This window comes from Penicillium lagena, assembly GCF_028827675.1.
Source record: "Penicillium lagena strain IBT 129212 chromosome Unknown utg000008l_segment0_segment0, whole genome shotgun sequence".
Lineage (NCBI taxonomy): Eukaryota > Fungi > Ascomycota > Eurotiomycetes > Eurotiales > Aspergillaceae > Penicillium > Penicillium lagena.
In genome coordinates this window covers 366403-382109 of record NW_026623229.1, presented here as the reverse complement: position 1 = coordinate 382109, position 15707 = coordinate 366403, and the positions used below count along the sequence as shown (strand labels likewise).

Sequence of the window (15707 nt, the reverse complement as noted above, 5' to 3'; positions counted from 1 at the left end):
TGTCCCAAAAGGGGGCCCACTCGGGTGACGGTGGCAGTGAGGCAAAGAATTCCTCCCAGATTTTGGTGGACATGATTTTGGTCGAAAGGATATGTGTAGGTGTGTTGGTTTTTGGTTTAAAGAGGTTGCTGTAATTGGGACACTTGGTTTAGCTCCTTTCGATCGGAGGTCTCGGGTTGGGAGACAAAAATGAATGAATAGACGAATGGATGGAAGAAAAATATAGCAGAATAGTAAGGGAAATATATGAATCAGGGAAAAGATAGGTTCTCAACGGTTCTGGCCCCTGCTGGATTCATTAAATCGGTAAGGCTGAGTTCGAGAGAATGAAATACGCCTTGCTATCGAGTTTTCGAGGCTAACGGAATATAGTAGCGATTAGCCATACAGCATGGAGCCAAATATTGAACCGCGTATACTATTATCTACAACAACATAAGCATGCCCCATGGAGAGGCTATGTTATTAGACTGTTGATATTTACCGTTCAGATTAGGCACTGTAATTTGGTAATGTGCGCTCCGATAGGAAATAATTAATTTACTTTGGTATATGTTCAGTAATGGGTTCAGTACATACTCTCCGTTGCGTTCGAGGCAAAAAGCGACTTGCATTGCTCTATTCGGGAAGCATCAAACAAACTTTACTTTGTTAGTTTTGCCAATATATATTGAAAGAGATGGCCGAGGAGAAGTTGGGGGAAAGCTGGCATTGCCGAATAACGGTCGGAATAGGGTGTCATTTGCAAGGCTGAAATGGGATACCCCAGGGGCTGATCTCCTAGAAACAGGGCATAACGTGGCGGTCGCATAGTCAGAACTTTCAAAGACCCCTTAACAAACTATGCATTTCCTGGAATTCCGCGGACTTTTCGTTCGTATCATATAGTATTACGTACGCCAGTATCGTAACATACACGGCGCATCTTTCTGCGGCCCTCAATTTCATCGGGTGGCTCAATAAATGATCTGCGCTAAGGCCTTGGCGGTGGGGCCAGAAAAGAGTGTCTCAGTGTGTACTGGTCAAGCCGATTTCGAGAATCACTGTACAATGGCCTCGACTTTGCCGAGGCGTCACAACGGTTTTGTAGTCGTGCGCCACGAGGGCAGCCTAACAACGGGAGCGGCAATTAGGCCACGGTAGGCCTTGACGAGGCTCTAAGTTCGTTGTCAGGAAGTGGTACACTCAACTTGTACACACACGGATATATATAGTTGTGGTAGCCTGCATATCGCTTTTCAGGTTGGATCCCAAGTCACGTGATGTATATAGATCTATAGGAGTGGCTGCCTGTTAGGCAGGCACTCCGCTAGGCAGCAGGGAGATGAGCTGCTGCGACTACAAATAGCTGGATCTTTTCATATAGACAAGATCATCACACTTGTACCTCAATCCAAGGTTCAACTTTTCATTGCGAGGGGTCAGGGTAAATGAAATCATCCATCCATCCATCCACTGTACAATGGCAGTGCTAAAGTCAGAGACTCTCCCAAGTACCGCGCTAATACTCTACTGGCAATTAGCGTCTGCACCACTCAAAAATTACCAGCCCTCACTTTTCAACTTGTTATTTTTTGAAGAGCACGCTTTTTTGAAAGTTTTGATCGTCAATCAACGTTCCTTGAACGATACTATTCTCAGAGGCCCACCGAGCTTCACTATCTTAGCATGACCCTGGTGAGTATTTCTGGTTGGCCATCTAAAATTGACATTGAAAAAAGCACTTGAAATAATGGAGGTGAAATGAATAGGATACCAAGCTTCAACCAAACTTCTCCCACTGGCTGTTTGTCGGTCCAACTTAGCGTTGAATCTTCCTGTCTAAGACTATCAATATCCGGTCGATTGAGTGGTGAGCCCATGCTTATTGACATTCTTTCATCATCCATTTGCTGCATGAGCCTCATAATCTGACGCTTCTGCGGCATACATCTCAACTGCCGTATGAGCTACTTCCAAGAATTTTTAAGTACATGCGACCACAGGGTGTGGAGAACAGGGCTTCCCGTCCGCTCAGCCGTACTTAAGCCACACGCCGGTCAGTTAGTAGTTGGGTGGGTGACCACCAGCGAATCCTGACTGTTGCATGTATACTTGTCTTTTTTTTTTTCTTTTTTAACGCTCTGATGATGAAGGTGTCGTTGGTTTCAATTATCTTGTTAAAGCAAACAATCCTGTTGCTTCAGCAAAAGCAAATCCTAAAATTGCATATATTGTTCTCCTTTTTTAATAAAAGATCGTTTATAGATTTATTTTCGTTATCAAACTGTACTTTTGTAAATAATAATCTATGTTATCTTGTTGTCGGCTCCAAAGCGTCGGTATCATGCCGGAGCTCTTTCATCGATGCCCTTCGATCGGCTCTGGATGAAAAGGAGCTCAAGGGGGACTTAGATCTAGACTCTGACCAAGAAAGGCCTGCGCCTCGAAGAAGAATCGACAAATAGGGGCGGTATAAGCAATTATAAAGATGAGGGGTTTGTTTAATTCCGAAGTAGATGGGAAACGTTATCTTGGCCTATACTCCTAGGAACATCAATAGTAGAGCGGTTAGCATCGGACCAGAGGCACGAGGAGAACTGAATGGGGTGAGCAATGGGATGGGCGCTCAGATTGCTCAGTGAACAGCTCAGGTCCCGCTCAGAGAGCGGCTCACCCCGTGATCTCAGAGCCGATCGCTATCCAAGGCGGCAGGTTTACCGTCACCAATATTACAACAGAAAGTGAGTTCATCAGTCCAGTTCTCTCAACTTATCCACATACAGTTGGACTTCTTTGCTTCAAATATGTGATGCGGCAAACTTTGGGTGTAATATGGGTATCTATCTCCAGCATCTCTAACCAGGTATACAAAATATCTTCAAGAATCTCCAACATTCTCAACCTCGCCCGCTTCCCACAAACACCTCTGACACCGGCACATACCGCCCAGAGCACCACAAGCCCACTCCCTCCGCTGCTTCACATCCAACCCAATATCACAATAATGATTCAGAATCTCCACATTGGCCCCAATCCCCCCAGACCCAGCCGGCCGCGTCTGATGCACGCCCTTGAAATTTCTCTCCCAAACAGGCTTCTCGTCTGCAGTCCTCGCACGGAACGTAATCTCTCCACCCCATTCCCAGCGCACATTCGGATCGCACGAGTGATTCGCCAGACACCACAGTGGATGCACAGCACACACCTCCGGCCCGCCATCCCAAGTCGAAAGACGGCCGGAGGCTGTGCCGCGGAATTTAGCGTACAGCGTATTCAAGACCCAGGTATCGAATTTTTCCAGAAGAGCGTACGGATCCAGTTCCATTTCTTCGAGAAGACGCATCGGTTGCAGGATATTAAGCTGGAATGAGAAGGGCAGCGTAGCGGTCTCGTGGAAATCACCCCAGATATACTGCACCTCCGGCAGATCCAGCGCATGCACATCCTGCGTCGCGGACATTGCCAGTGCTCTGCCCAGCAAAAGTAGATAGAGGTAGTCGGCCTTATCCTTGGGGTCGGGGATATCCTTCCCAATAGACTCTAGCCCGTCTTCCAGGCCGCAGATAGCGCCATGGTAGACATTCTGCGCGGCATCGTGACAGTCCTGGGAACAGAAGATTGTATCCGCGCAACCACCGTCACACGCAACCGGGGGGTTCGGGTCCGAAAGATCAGGCAGGGGAGCATGGCAAGCATCGCAGATATCATCATGCAGACGATTGGTGGCAGTTAGAAGCGAAGATTCGCGCAAGATGATCTCGTCGGGTGCGATGTCTTCTTTCGCGAAGAGACCCAGTTGCACAGAAACCTCGTTTGAGTCTGGTGTCGGAGAATCCGTGTCGCGCAGCGCCGGGAGCGCCACGGCACGCACTTCGCATTTTGGTGCAACCTTTGACAAACGCTCGTTTAGGACGTGTAACTTCTCCGGCGAGTTACGGTCTGGTTCGTGCTCGTTCCATGGGTAGAGGACTCGGCGCGCAAAGCCCTGCGCTGGGAGAAGGCTCGGGTCGATCGAGTGCAAGTCTGTTTCGGTGCAATTGGTGCGAGTCTTGTAGACCTGTTTTATGTTTTCAAGTTGGTCGGAGAGGACATCGGCCGCAGCCGATGATAGAGCAGATGTATGATCGTTGTCATCACTGGGGGTAGCAAGCTCGTGCAGCAATTGTCTTCCACGTACACCGAACTCGTATGCGTCGCGGTAGCAGCCGCATTGGACGAGACTACGCACGAAGACAGAGTAGACGTCGCCGATGAGGGTGTTGTACTCTTCTTGGGTAACGGGGATTGTCCCATCGTCTTCTTCGTCATCTTCATCTTGATCTTCATTGTCAACATCAGCGTTGGATGTCGGGACCCGACCGTCTGCAGCAGAAGAATCCAGCTTCTTGCGAGCATGGAACTCAGATCCATCTGGATCAATGACAGACTCGAGCAATGACAGGGCACGATAGGCGTCTGCTGCTGCTAGATCGGGGAAGCCCAGCTTCTCGTGGAGGAGGGCCCGTTCCAGATGAAGACGTGGGTTGTGAGGATCCGAGTAGAGCTGGGCTGTCTTTTCAGCGCGTTGCTGCAGAATCTTGGCTGAATTCATTGTTTCTCGTCCCTGTCCGAAGACGTTTGGAAAAGGGTGGACGGTGAGGTGGATATTCAAAGTTGGTACCGGGTGAACTCCGTGGATATCTAGCCGTATTGCAAGGTGAGGCTCAATGACCACAGAGTCCTGTGTCTCTCTCTTCACCAAACCTTTCAATCTGTCCAGCTTCGAGACGTTCTTATCGCAAGAAATTTCTACTGATAGTGATATCATCACGTGATCTTTAAGGATCGCAGTCTCATTGGCCCATTAAGAAGTACAAGCCCAAACCTCCTCAGCATTCTGGTTACCAGACCAAAAAAAAGCGAGTTTCCATGTCCTTGAGTCCTCCCAAAATTACCGGGCTCATCACATCACCTATAACAAACATCAGCATCTCGGCAACTGTCATGAAGAACCGTCTACATACCGGGCAATTTTCTTCCAGGACGATAGTAGCTCCTTCGCCGGCCCCCGGAGGGATACCTTCAGCTGCGCCGCCTGCCTGTCGGCCTCTTAGTGTTGCAGCCAGCCGGGCCAGCATACTCCTCTGCAAGCCAATGTAAGTATATGACGAGAAAAAAATTGACCAGATGTCACGTACAGTGATAAAGGCATCACTCATGCCTCCACGGCGTTCAACGTCGTTCTGGCTCATGATCCGGTAGCTATCATGAAGCCTCTTCCGACTTTGGAGCCCCCCGAAACCAGACACATTCGCCGAGAGGATGTTGGATGGGTTATCCGGATCAAGGATATTGATACCCTTGCGAGCATCTTCCTGGGCGCGTCGGTCTGGGGAGAAGATTTTGATCGTGTTGTCGATGCCCGAGGCGGCGATGGTCGGCTCATAGGGGTGACCTGCACACAATCAACATTTGAGTCGAATTTCATCTCGTATAGACCAGCAAGCTTACCTTGCACGACGTTAACGACTTCGCTGTCGCCTTCCAGGATATTGACCAGGTTCGCAGTCTTGCGGTCCCAGATGAAAATATGGCCCGAATCACTGCCGCTGACCACATACTCATCGTTCAGCCCGAAAAAGTTGACATCCTTGACGGTTTTGATATTGCAGTGGCCCCGGTACACGCGCGTGTGAGATGAGCACGGAACCTCGAGCTCCACGTCTTCTCGGCGCGTCTTCCGGATTCCATACCGCCGAGCGAAATTCTCTTCTGCATCGGAGTCATCCTCATCATCCTCGTCTTCGTCTGAGGACATATCCCAGCCACCAACGGCTTCGCCATCATCATCGTCATCTTCTTCTTCTTCCTCACTGTCGTTGTCACTTGAAGTTTCCGCTTCACCGTCGGTTGAAGATGGGTCTGCTTGATTGTGACTGCGCCGTGTGCTCCGTGTCGTAGAACCGGTTCTCACCAGATTAATATCACGAATTGGCTCTTCCTCCACATTGGTCTCGATATCATCCTGAGACCTCTCCTGGCCCAAGTCACTGTCAGAGTCCTCGTCCAGAGTGGTGCGCAATCCGCCAAAAGCGCGATTGACAAAAGTGTAATTCACACCATTCCCTGCTTCCATCAAGATCCCTCTGCACACCCGCAGAATCCAAAACCGGGTTGCAGATGATCGGTCAAGAGAGCGTACACTCGAGGATGAATTTGACACCCGGCGTCTGTCAACCCGCGCGGCCGAGGTTGCGAGATTCTCCAAGGGGATCCGGACAGCGTTCCCAAATGCTGTTACAGCCGCCCGTTGGGTTTGGAACAGTATGCGAGTGGCATCGTGCTCGAACCGGGAAGCATCAACATTCACGATGGGAGAGTCCTTCGCCAGCTCTTGGAGATAAGGGACAAGCACGGTGTCAATGGCGTCCTCTCCTGCATCTGCAGGGATTGGAAATCGAGAAGAAGACCGTCGGTAAACCCCGTCGGGTTTGAAGCCAGCAAGAAGAGCCGATCTACCCCCTTGCAGCCAGAGAAGAATCGCTTTTAGGAAATCATAGCCAAATTGTGACTCTGGGTCAATAGACCCATCCTCACCCGGAGCTGGGCTAATCTTCTGAAAATCATCTATTACAGCCGGGTCATCTTCGATATCAGCCTCCACCCGGCCACCAAGAGCTCGTGCAATAGTGCCAGCGGCTTGCACAAATCTCCACGAAGCTTGGCGGTTGTGGCGGAGTGATTGCTGGAAGGTAACGGTATCGCGAGATGGATTCATCGGATAGGTCCAGTGACGGATGACTTCATCCATCTGGGGGAGGTATGTGGACGCCAGCTTCAGAGCAGACGAGAAAGAGGCCGTGTACGGCGTGAGGTCCTCCTGGTCAGACCCCGTTGCTTCCCGGATGGTCGTCTCCAGCGAGAACAGAGAGCTCCGGAGTTTGACCAAGCCCTTTGCGATCTGCAGACTCAGACGCTGAGCGTCGTTCAGCACGGCGTATCGCGCTCGTTCAATCATATTTTCCGCAGTCTCGGACATGCTGTTCGACTCTGTAGGAAAGGGGAGATCTTCTTCTTCACCGTTGGCGTAGTGGACGCGAAATGTGTTCGGCTCCACTGACCGACGGTGAGATTGATGCCTAGCACCACTCTCTTGTGATGACATCGATTCAGGTTTTGGACGTTTGCGCTTCCGACTTCGGGAACTCCGCCGGCGACGTGAACTGGGACTCTTCGTTGCTGTTACTTCCGTCTCAGCCTCCCCGGCATCTGGGCTCCGGATCAAGTCAAAGCTATAGATGTGGTCTCCAGACCAGCTGACCACGATCTCGTTGGGGTTTGCATCACTGATCTTACAGGCAGTGATGTGCCCGTCGTCGAGGCGTTTCATACGACGCTTACCGCCCGGTGCGAATTTGCGTACACATCGAGTGGCCTTACCCATGGCCTCTTCGTCGAAGCTGGCTGTGCTTGGGGTGGATGCGCCGGCCCCAGCGCTGCCTCGTTCAGCCAATGTGTCGCGGCCGAGCATACGCCGGTCATGCAGGAAGCAATGCAAATGGGCCCCGCCTAAAGCAATGTAGTGTGGTTGACTTGGTGAGCAAGATATGGTATTAAGATCGAGATTATATCCTTTGTAAGAAATCAAGGGTGGTGGCACGTTGGAATCATCGTGCTCCAGCCCGGGACGATAGGCCATAAAACCTTGGCCACCCCGGGGAGCAAGGTAGGCGCTGGATGGCTGACGCAAGTCCCATTGCCGAACCTCACCATCCTCCGAGCAGGTTAGAAACAAATGAGGCGACGACTCGGTGACGATCCGCTTCACGCGGTCGGCATGGCTGCGGTAAATACGGGCGTTGGTATTCTCCACCCCCAGATACCGAGCCCCCGCGAAAAAGGTATCAAACCGTTGGCTCTGAGCTGACGCCGCCGTTGTCGAGAAGACATTACTGCCAGAATACTCGATGTCGAAAATGCGCACCTGGGAATCGCCGGCGCAAGTGACCAAGGTGCGATCGTTGGAGTGTGGCATAAACTTCACCGAGAAGATATTAGCTTTGTGGCCGGTGAAAACGGTGGTGTTTAAGGCGAAGGGGGCCGTCGAGGAGTCCGGTTGATACGAGTAGATATTCAGACGCTTGTCGTCCGAGCCCGAGGCTAGGAGCTGCCCCGAGCGGGACCAACTGCCGAACGAGCTGTCAGCCGGCGCCAAAGCGGGAATGACGGGTCAAAATACGTACCTGAGAGCATTCACGCATCCCGTATGGCCACCCAACTCGTTCACAATGTCCAGATCGTCGATCCACTCTTTCGACCCATAGATACCCCCCAGACTCGCGTCGGGCGACAGCTCCCCGCATTCCCGGCGCCAGAGGCGATAGAACAGCGAATCCTTCATGGTGACCGGGTCACCCTACAGCCCAGATTGAAATTCGTCGTTAGGTGTACTCGCCGCCCATTGCGGACGGCCGTAGGAAGTGGGGTTTCCGTTGCTGGATAGCTTTCAGCCGTTACGACGGATTCTGTTGTAGATGACGTCAGGAACGAGCCAGTCGAACGGGGATCCGTTCGAGTGAGTGGGAGACGAGAGTCGAGGTTGGATGGGATGAGCGAGAGGCAGATGAAAAGAAAGAGACCGAGAAAGGAATGAAGGGAAAGAGAGAGAGAGAGAGATCCAGACCGCGCCTGCATTGACTGTTCCATCCGGAGAAAGCTGTGCTGACTCAGCCTTTTTCCGGTTTGGATGTATGAACGATGAACTTTGCAGGAGTTTGGTACTTGATTATGATTATGGTTCTTTACATGACGGTCCATGCTCCTGCCCGCGGAGCTCTCGTTTCTCGCGGCGCATTCGCCAATTGTGTTGCTCGCTGACAGGCAAACTCCCTCTCCGACCGGACGAGCTCGCCTTCCAGCATCCGCATCGCGCCGATCTCCTCTGTCATTAGCTGGATGTAGTCTACCAGGTTCCGCGCGACTCGGAACAGAGCCGAGTGCTGTACATGCTGTGTATCTTCAAATCCCAGGATATCCAAGCTCGGCAGCTGGCGCGCGCATAGCTCCAGCTTGCTCTGTAGATCGTGCAGCTCTTCCTTCCAGGCGCGGTCGAGTGGGTCGATGAACCCAGCTATTTCCATCGCTCCGGCTGACTTGCGACAGTTTCGAATCTCATCTGCTCGCTCGAACCACTCTTCAAAGAGTTGGACAGCACGTGTGTACCGTCCACCAACGCCGCCGAGGTCGGTCACTTCTTGCAGAACCTGCGAAAGAGTTTGGATCTGCTCCGGGAATCCACTCGAGCCCGTGTGATCACAGCAATTCTGAAGCCAGACATTCAGGGACTGCATATTCAGCTGAACTTGACATGCTTTCTCATCCGCCAATACAGACCGATACTGGTTGGCAACAGCGTTGTATTTCTTGCGTAGACCAGACACCGACTGGGATTTCCACTGCGAATGCCGTTGAAGCGAGGTCGAGTGGAATAAGCTCAATTGAAGCAGTTCCGTCTGCAGGGCTGTGATATCCGGCCAAGACGATGGGATCTGAAGGCTACTCGTGTCAGGAGTAGTGCCTGGCGTAGGCGTTGGTGGTTTGGCTACGGGTTTCTTGGGAGAGTAGTGTTGCTGGTATGTCGAGAATGGTGTCCGTAATTTGGGGATGATATCGGCCTGCTTCGCGCTCGTCGGAACTACTTGGCTGCGATGTCGCGCATGCCCTCTGGCGGCGGCGGGCGGTCCAGCCTGGTTAGGCTGCCTCAGCGAAGCCGATCTCATGGGACGTGACGGTGGTGGCATATCCGTCCTTTTCGGGGATGGCGGCCGCTTGGGGGATAGCACAGCCTGCTGTTTGCGAGGCGACGGCGGCGCAAATGAGGGTGCAGGACTCTTCGTAGGCCCAGAGACATTGGTCTTTGTTGTTGTTGTTGAGGGCATCTTCAGCGCGCCGGGCCGCCTGAGGCTTTGACGACGTCCAGGGGCAGCACCGCTTGAGGCCACCTGGGACTCGGGCCTATCCTGTTTCGCATTCTCAGGAGATGCCTGCTGCGACCTCTTCGGTGAGACATCTCGCTGCGGCAGCTTGCTTTCTGGTGGCTGAAACCGTACCTGGCCCGTCCCGCGCTGCGGCAGGAGAGTCCTCTTGACGGTCACATTGTCTTTCACGGATGCACCCTCGACCGGCGAGGGGTTGGAAGGGTCAGGCTTTTCATTTGTCGGTCGGGGAGGTTCTCTGGTTGTTCCGGAGGTGTTCGTGGCAGGTCGGGCTATACTCGAGGTCTTCCTTCGGTGTCAGCCGCTGGAATGTTGGGGACCAGGGGACACGGATTAACTAACCTGCCTGCGAGGATCGCGCAGTGAGGACGAGCGCGTGGGAATGGGCATGATGGCCGTCACCAGGGGGGCGACATTATTTATTGCTGGTGTTGGGGAAAGGAAGAAAGTAAATAAAGCAACGCTGTGGAGCTGCGACCGCGCCACGGGAACTACATAGGAACTAATGATCGTGTCGAATTCTCAGCAAACTGTTTTAATAGAGGTTCTCGACACCCAATTAATTCACTCGGTAACAAGTCTATGGCAATCAAAGAATATAATTTTTGGGCGCAACTCTTCCCCTCCCCTCCTCACAGGCTCCCGCGACGAGGGAACGAAACACCATCCACCGCCGGGTGATCGGTAAACCAGCTGACCTTCTCGCCACCTCCCTCGTTGACCAGCGCCGAGGGAATGCTGCGGCCCTCCTCCAAGTCGAAGATCTTCTTCAGGATTTCCTTCTTGCCGGCACCGGTCGCCACGAAGGCGATGTTGAGGGCGTGGGTCACCACGGGCAGGGTGAGGGTGATGCGCTTGGGCGGGGGCTTGGGCGAGTTGCTTTCCGCGGCAACCCAGGCGTCCTTCTCGCGCAGCAGCTCGTGGCCGGGGAAGAGCGAGCAGGTGTGGCCGTCGGGCCCGCAGCCGAGGAGGATGAGATCGAAGACGGGCAGCTTGACGCTGTCCTTGGCGGCGAAGGAGCGCATCAGCTCGTCCTGATACAGGTCGGCCAGTTCCTGGGGGTCGTCATCCTCGACGTGGTTGGGGTCGATGGTGTGCACGGTCGGGGTGCCCAGCTCGGCGGGGATCTTGCTGAGCAGCTCCTCCTTCAGCAGGCGGTAGTTGCTGTCTTGGTGGTCGAGGGGCACGGCGCGCTCGTCGGCGAAGAAGATGTCCCATTTGGCGAACTGCGGCGTGTCTTCCAGCGATCCATTGCTGGGGGCCAGCAGGGCTTTGGCCAGCGTGGCGGGCAGTGAGCCACCGGACACAGCCAGGCGGAAGGTGTCATGGCGGGCAAGGGCGGCGTTCTGACTGCGCAGGACATAGGCGCGCAATTGCTGAGCCAGTGCCTCGTGATCCGGGAAGCTGAAGAGCTTGGGGGGTGGTGAAGCCATGGTGGATGTTGACCGTGTGTGTGAGAGAGAGAGAGAGGGGAGTGGTGGGGGTGAAAAAGGCGTGTGGATGACAGGCGGGTAATGACGTCGTGTCCTTGCTGAGCTTATCTCCATGGTTGTTCGAGTGCATGTAAGCTGCGCCATAGTTACAACAGTACAGTGGTACTCCATAGTGATGACCTGGCCCACTAGTTATGGAACACTATTCTGAATGCTCTCAAAGGATCTTATACGATCATGATCACAATCCTGGAGTATGTAACTAATCGAGTTGTTTGACGCGTAGACGACAATCAGCTGATCTCTTCTGGAATGTAGTTCACTACTTGATCCTCGGCTTGTCACGGGCGCGCACCAACCCTCTGGGATTTCTTGTTTCCTGCTCTCTTCCCCTTCTCCCTCTATCCCCCTCTCCCTCTCCCCCATCCCAAAATGAATTCGCCGGCGGTCCAAATCTCCCAGCCGACGACCACCAACCCGGCACCTTCCGTACCCACGTCCGCGTCGCCGCCCGCAGTCTACGATGTCGTACGCTGCTCCCGCTGCCAACAGTCGCTCGCGATAGAAAACCAAACCAGTCCGGGCGCCGTTCAGTTCGGCATGAATTCCTACTACTGCAATCGGTGCGCGTCCAAAGTCGGGTTCGGCCGGTGAAATATGTAAACACCGAAGGGAGAATCTGGAGTGAAGTGAAGGAGACCCGTCGATCTACACATCCGAACCAAACAACTACAAACAACAACAACAACACCAACTCTACCCTCGCCAAGGGCCCGTTTCACACAAAAGCGAATCTCAACAATCCGTTGCTTTCTTTCGTTTTCCGACTCTTCGATCTCGAAACCCGATCTCATGTGAGACTCCATTGCCCGTGCTGGCACGGCTTCTTCATAACGGAGAATATCGACCCTAAGAGGCCTTGTGTTGGGCCATATTTCTTACAGAATCAGCCGGCTTTCTATTTGACACCGTGGGCGAAGGTCGAAAAAAATTCTTGCCCCAACTAGCCAATTGCGTCTCAGACCTTGCGGCTCTTAGGGGCCTAGGACCTGAATAAGGCGAGCCTCAATTTCCTTGGCTTTTCGGGCTCTCACTCACGCCATCGGCACTAGGAGCCTGTTCGGGCACTGCATTTTTAAGGCATCATGGGGTGATTCCCACCTGCATCTATGACGTTCCTTACTTTCTGGTCACCATACTGCTAACCCTCAAATCATGTACGAGTTTCAATTCTGAGCGGGGGTGGGTTCGTTTCTGATAAAGACTACTATTCTGCGCTTACATCAATTTTGTTTTTCGCATTATTGGATTCTAGGGTTGAAGATGTATGAACATATTACCGGAAATGGAGAGTCGTACCAACCTAGTTGTGTTTATGCGCGCTCGTCTCGATCTGGCATTCTATCGAGAGTCGGATTGGTGTCACCGGACGACGATCCATGAATAAATGAACATGGCCTGCAGTGTGACCCATCCAGGTCTGTCTAATTGTTGAGTAAAAGAACAAAGATGAACTCCACGCGCAGCCAGCCACGATGGGGTTCTAGCGGCCGCTGCAGGTACTCCGACAGGATTCAGAACACTATGTAACTAATCTGTGTGTAGACCCAGCACTGGTGGCGCCCCGCCGATCGGCGATCTAGGCTTGTGTGATACTGTACTGATTGGAGACTCGGTCTGGGCAGTCAGAGCGCCGTCTGATCCGGATCTGGCGGTGTAACACGAAGCTAGGCGCATCGGTCCAAGATCCGGCGGCGCCCCCCCCCCCCACCATCCCAAGTGCGCGGGTGTACCCGGGGCCAGGATCTAGTGAACGGGAAAGAATACAAGAAGAAGGAAGGAAGGGGAAAGAAGAAAGAAAAAACACAATGGGAGGAAACTGTAGGTACATAGTACTTACCTAGCACGGGTGGATGGTGGCTATTTATTGTACCGTATTATTGGCAGGAGAGCTGAGCTCAGGCAAAAATGACATATCTCAGTGGATTGGATTGTCTGGATTCGTCGATGCATCTTCTGGGTCCTAGCCCTGGAGTAATTATTGACCATCATGGAAGCGTTCTTGTGAAACATTCTCTCTTCCATTCGATCTTCCTTCTTCGTCCCTGTCTTCGTTTATAATAGGCCCTACCACCATCGACGAAAGAAAGAACGAAAAGTGTGTGATCGCTTTGCTGCACTGCATACACAGTGTCGGTCAGACTGTTGTCTTGCGTCCATTGGCAGAGAGGTAAGCGACTTCGAGGCCCGAGTGATCATTTCTCTCATCGTGCGTGCTTGAAGCATGTCGATTTCCATGATATCTTATACATCTCCTCCCCATCCCCCCGGGCTGCTCTAATACAACGGAGGTGATATACTTAGACTAAGTATTCCAGGAGATACCCGCCGAAGTGTGCCCTAGTTCAAGACTCGACCGAGCACATCCTAGCCCGATAGCTCAAGCCCCGTTTGTTTCGCAACGCCAGTGACAGGGCCGCTCGGAGATATTGGATCCCGTCCGACGGCAATATCTATTCTCCTGCCAGCACAGTGAGTCCACAGGGAGAAAAAGTCCAGCGCCATTTCGTCAACTGCTGCCATGCCGTTTCTTGGCCGTGAAAAAGCCCGTGGCCCAAGACCGCGCAGATCGGACGACGAGTTTGTCGTCTTCTTACAAGGTGTAAGTGCGCACATGATTCGGGGCCAGAGATAGTCTAACAACAAACCAGATTCCGGCCCATTGCCGCTGGCAAGAATTAAAGGATCTGGTGCGGCAGACGGCGCTGCATATCCGCCAGGCAGTGGTGTACGATGATAGCCATGGCGTTCCCACAGGATTAGGTCAGATCATCGTCAAGAACGAGGACGAGGCGTGGCGGACATATCGTGCGTGTTTCCCTCATCTCTAGCCCTAATGTATTTCTAACCACCACCCAGACCGGTTATCGACAAATGGATGGGATGGTCAGAGCTTGGTCGTCACACTGGCACGCACCAGCGCACCCACCAAGCCCATCGCAGGGCCGACAAGAAGCCCGTCGGCCATGATGTCCTCGGGCTATGCGACGCCTCCACGAGGGCAGGGCAATCTGACGATGCCACCGTCGCCCATATCACCCGAGTAGGACTTGTTCTTCCCTGACATATCCAAATAGCCCGCTGATATCCCCCCAGATCAGTGCATCCATCCAGCCCAACAACGTATTCATACCCAGATTATGGACCCATGATGAGTCCCATGGGCATGCCACCCCAGCAGTTCATGCCTATGATGGCCGACCCTATGGCACATCCACTCCCCGGCTACCCACCATCACCACTGATGCACTGCACGATGTTCGACCCACCAGCCTGGGCCATGATGCCCGCGTATCCAATGTCCCCGATGCATCCCCTACATGAAACAGCAGCCGAGGACGGAACAGGATACGAGAGATACCCACGCAAACAGCACGATCATCAGTACATCCCCAACTCGAGGGGAATATCAATCCACAATCTCAGCACCAGCGCCACAAATGTCGACCTCAAGAACCTCCTCCAGGGCGCCGGCACGGTAGAGCAATGCACCGTGACGGCGACATCGGACGCCAAGACGAGCTACGGCTCGGCGACGATGTTCAGCGCCGACGAGGCGCGCCGCGCTGTGTCGATGTTTAATAACATGAGTTTCATGGGTGCGCAGCTGCGTGTAAAAATGGCGAGGACATCGCATGCTTCATGGGGAGGAAGCTGGGATGGGACAGTGCTGGGTGGTGGTTATGGGTACTGGGATGAGCTGGAAGGGCTGGATTGGGCAGAGATCGAGGAAAGTGGAGGCTTTGGAGCTGCTGCGACGATTAATAGGACTGTGGATCCGTGCCAGCCACTTGTGGTCGATGGATCGGGACAAACGAGTAAGTCCGTGGGGTTATTGTCGACTTCGGCGCCTACATAGTTGTAGATGTGCTGGAGGTTGAGGGCGGCCTACTGTTACAATCATTCTCGAAATCGGCTTGACCAATACACTCTTGATCGCTCTTTTCTGGCCCCACCGCCAGGGCCTTAGCGCAGATCAATCATTGAGCTATCCGCATCAAATCGATGGACATCGTAAAAGGCACCTGCATCGAGAGATTGATATATGTATCTGTTTAGTTCAAGTCTTTGTGAATTGCGGAGGACGGGCCATGGTGGGCTTGTAAAGGTCGATCTTACTAGTATTCCTCAAATTGCGAGACACGGCTTAGAGTTCTAGTTCCTTTTCCCAGATGCGACCCAGATCCAAAATGCTCCATTCCCAACAACCATATCCAATAACCCAAGGAATGTCCCCAAAACGCCAAGAACATGAAAA

General features: G+C 52.9%; 6 protein-coding genes across 6 annotated transcripts; 2 read left to right on the top strand and 4 right to left on the bottom strand.

Annotated features, from left to right (window-relative positions):
• Positions 1-2860: 2860 nt before the first annotated feature.
• On the bottom strand, positions 2861-4573 carry N7510_010699 (putative MYND domain protein; the record flags this gene model as incomplete). The annotated part of the gene is made up of 1 exon (XM_056982624.1): positions 2861-4573. One exon carries the CDS (start codon positions 4571-4573, stop codon positions 2861-2863), a length of 1713 nt encoding a protein of 570 aa, XP_056828118.1.
• A 636-nt stretch (positions 4574-5209) lies between these two features.
• N7510_010698 (WD repeat-containing protein) lies at positions 5210-8362 on the bottom strand (the record flags this gene model as incomplete). Its single annotated transcript, XM_056982623.1, has 2 exons — positions 5210-8147; positions 8205-8362. The coding sequence occupies 2 exons, from the start codon at positions 8360-8362 to the stop codon at positions 5210-5212; spliced, it is 3096 nt and encodes a 1031-aa protein (XP_056828117.1).
• A 400-nt stretch (positions 8363-8762) lies between these two features.
• N7510_010697 (uncharacterized protein) lies at positions 8763-10346 on the bottom strand (the record flags this gene model as incomplete). The annotated part of the gene is made up of 2 exons (XM_056982622.1): positions 8763-10192; positions 10295-10346. The coding sequence occupies 2 exons, from the start codon at positions 10344-10346 to the stop codon at positions 8763-8765; spliced, it is 1482 nt and encodes a 493-aa protein (XP_056828116.1).
• A 242-nt stretch (positions 10347-10588) lies between these two features.
• N7510_010696 (6-phosphogluconolactonase) lies at positions 10589-11389 on the bottom strand (the record flags this gene model as incomplete). The annotated part of the gene is made up of 1 exon (XM_056982621.1): positions 10589-11389. The coding sequence occupies one exon, from the start codon at positions 11387-11389 to the stop codon at positions 10589-10591; it is 801 nt and encodes a 266-aa protein (XP_056828115.1).
• A 432-nt stretch (positions 11390-11821) lies between these two features.
• Positions 11822-12043, top strand: N7510_010695 (uncharacterized protein; the record flags this gene model as incomplete). Its single annotated transcript, XM_056982620.1, has 1 exon — positions 11822-12043. The coding sequence occupies one exon, from the start codon at positions 11822-11824 to the stop codon at positions 12041-12043; it is 222 nt and encodes a 73-aa protein (XP_056828114.1).
• Positions 12044-13970: 1927 nt separating this feature from the next.
• N7510_010694 (Nucleotide-binding alpha-beta plait) lies at positions 13971-15600 on the top strand (the record flags this gene model as incomplete). Its single annotated transcript, XM_056982619.1, has 5 exons — positions 13971-14051; positions 14101-14257; positions 14309-14492; positions 14546-15267; positions 15572-15600. 5 exons carry the CDS (start codon positions 13971-13973, stop codon positions 15598-15600), a joined length of 1173 nt encoding a protein of 390 aa, XP_056828113.1.
• Positions 15601-15707: the final 107 nt, after the last annotated feature.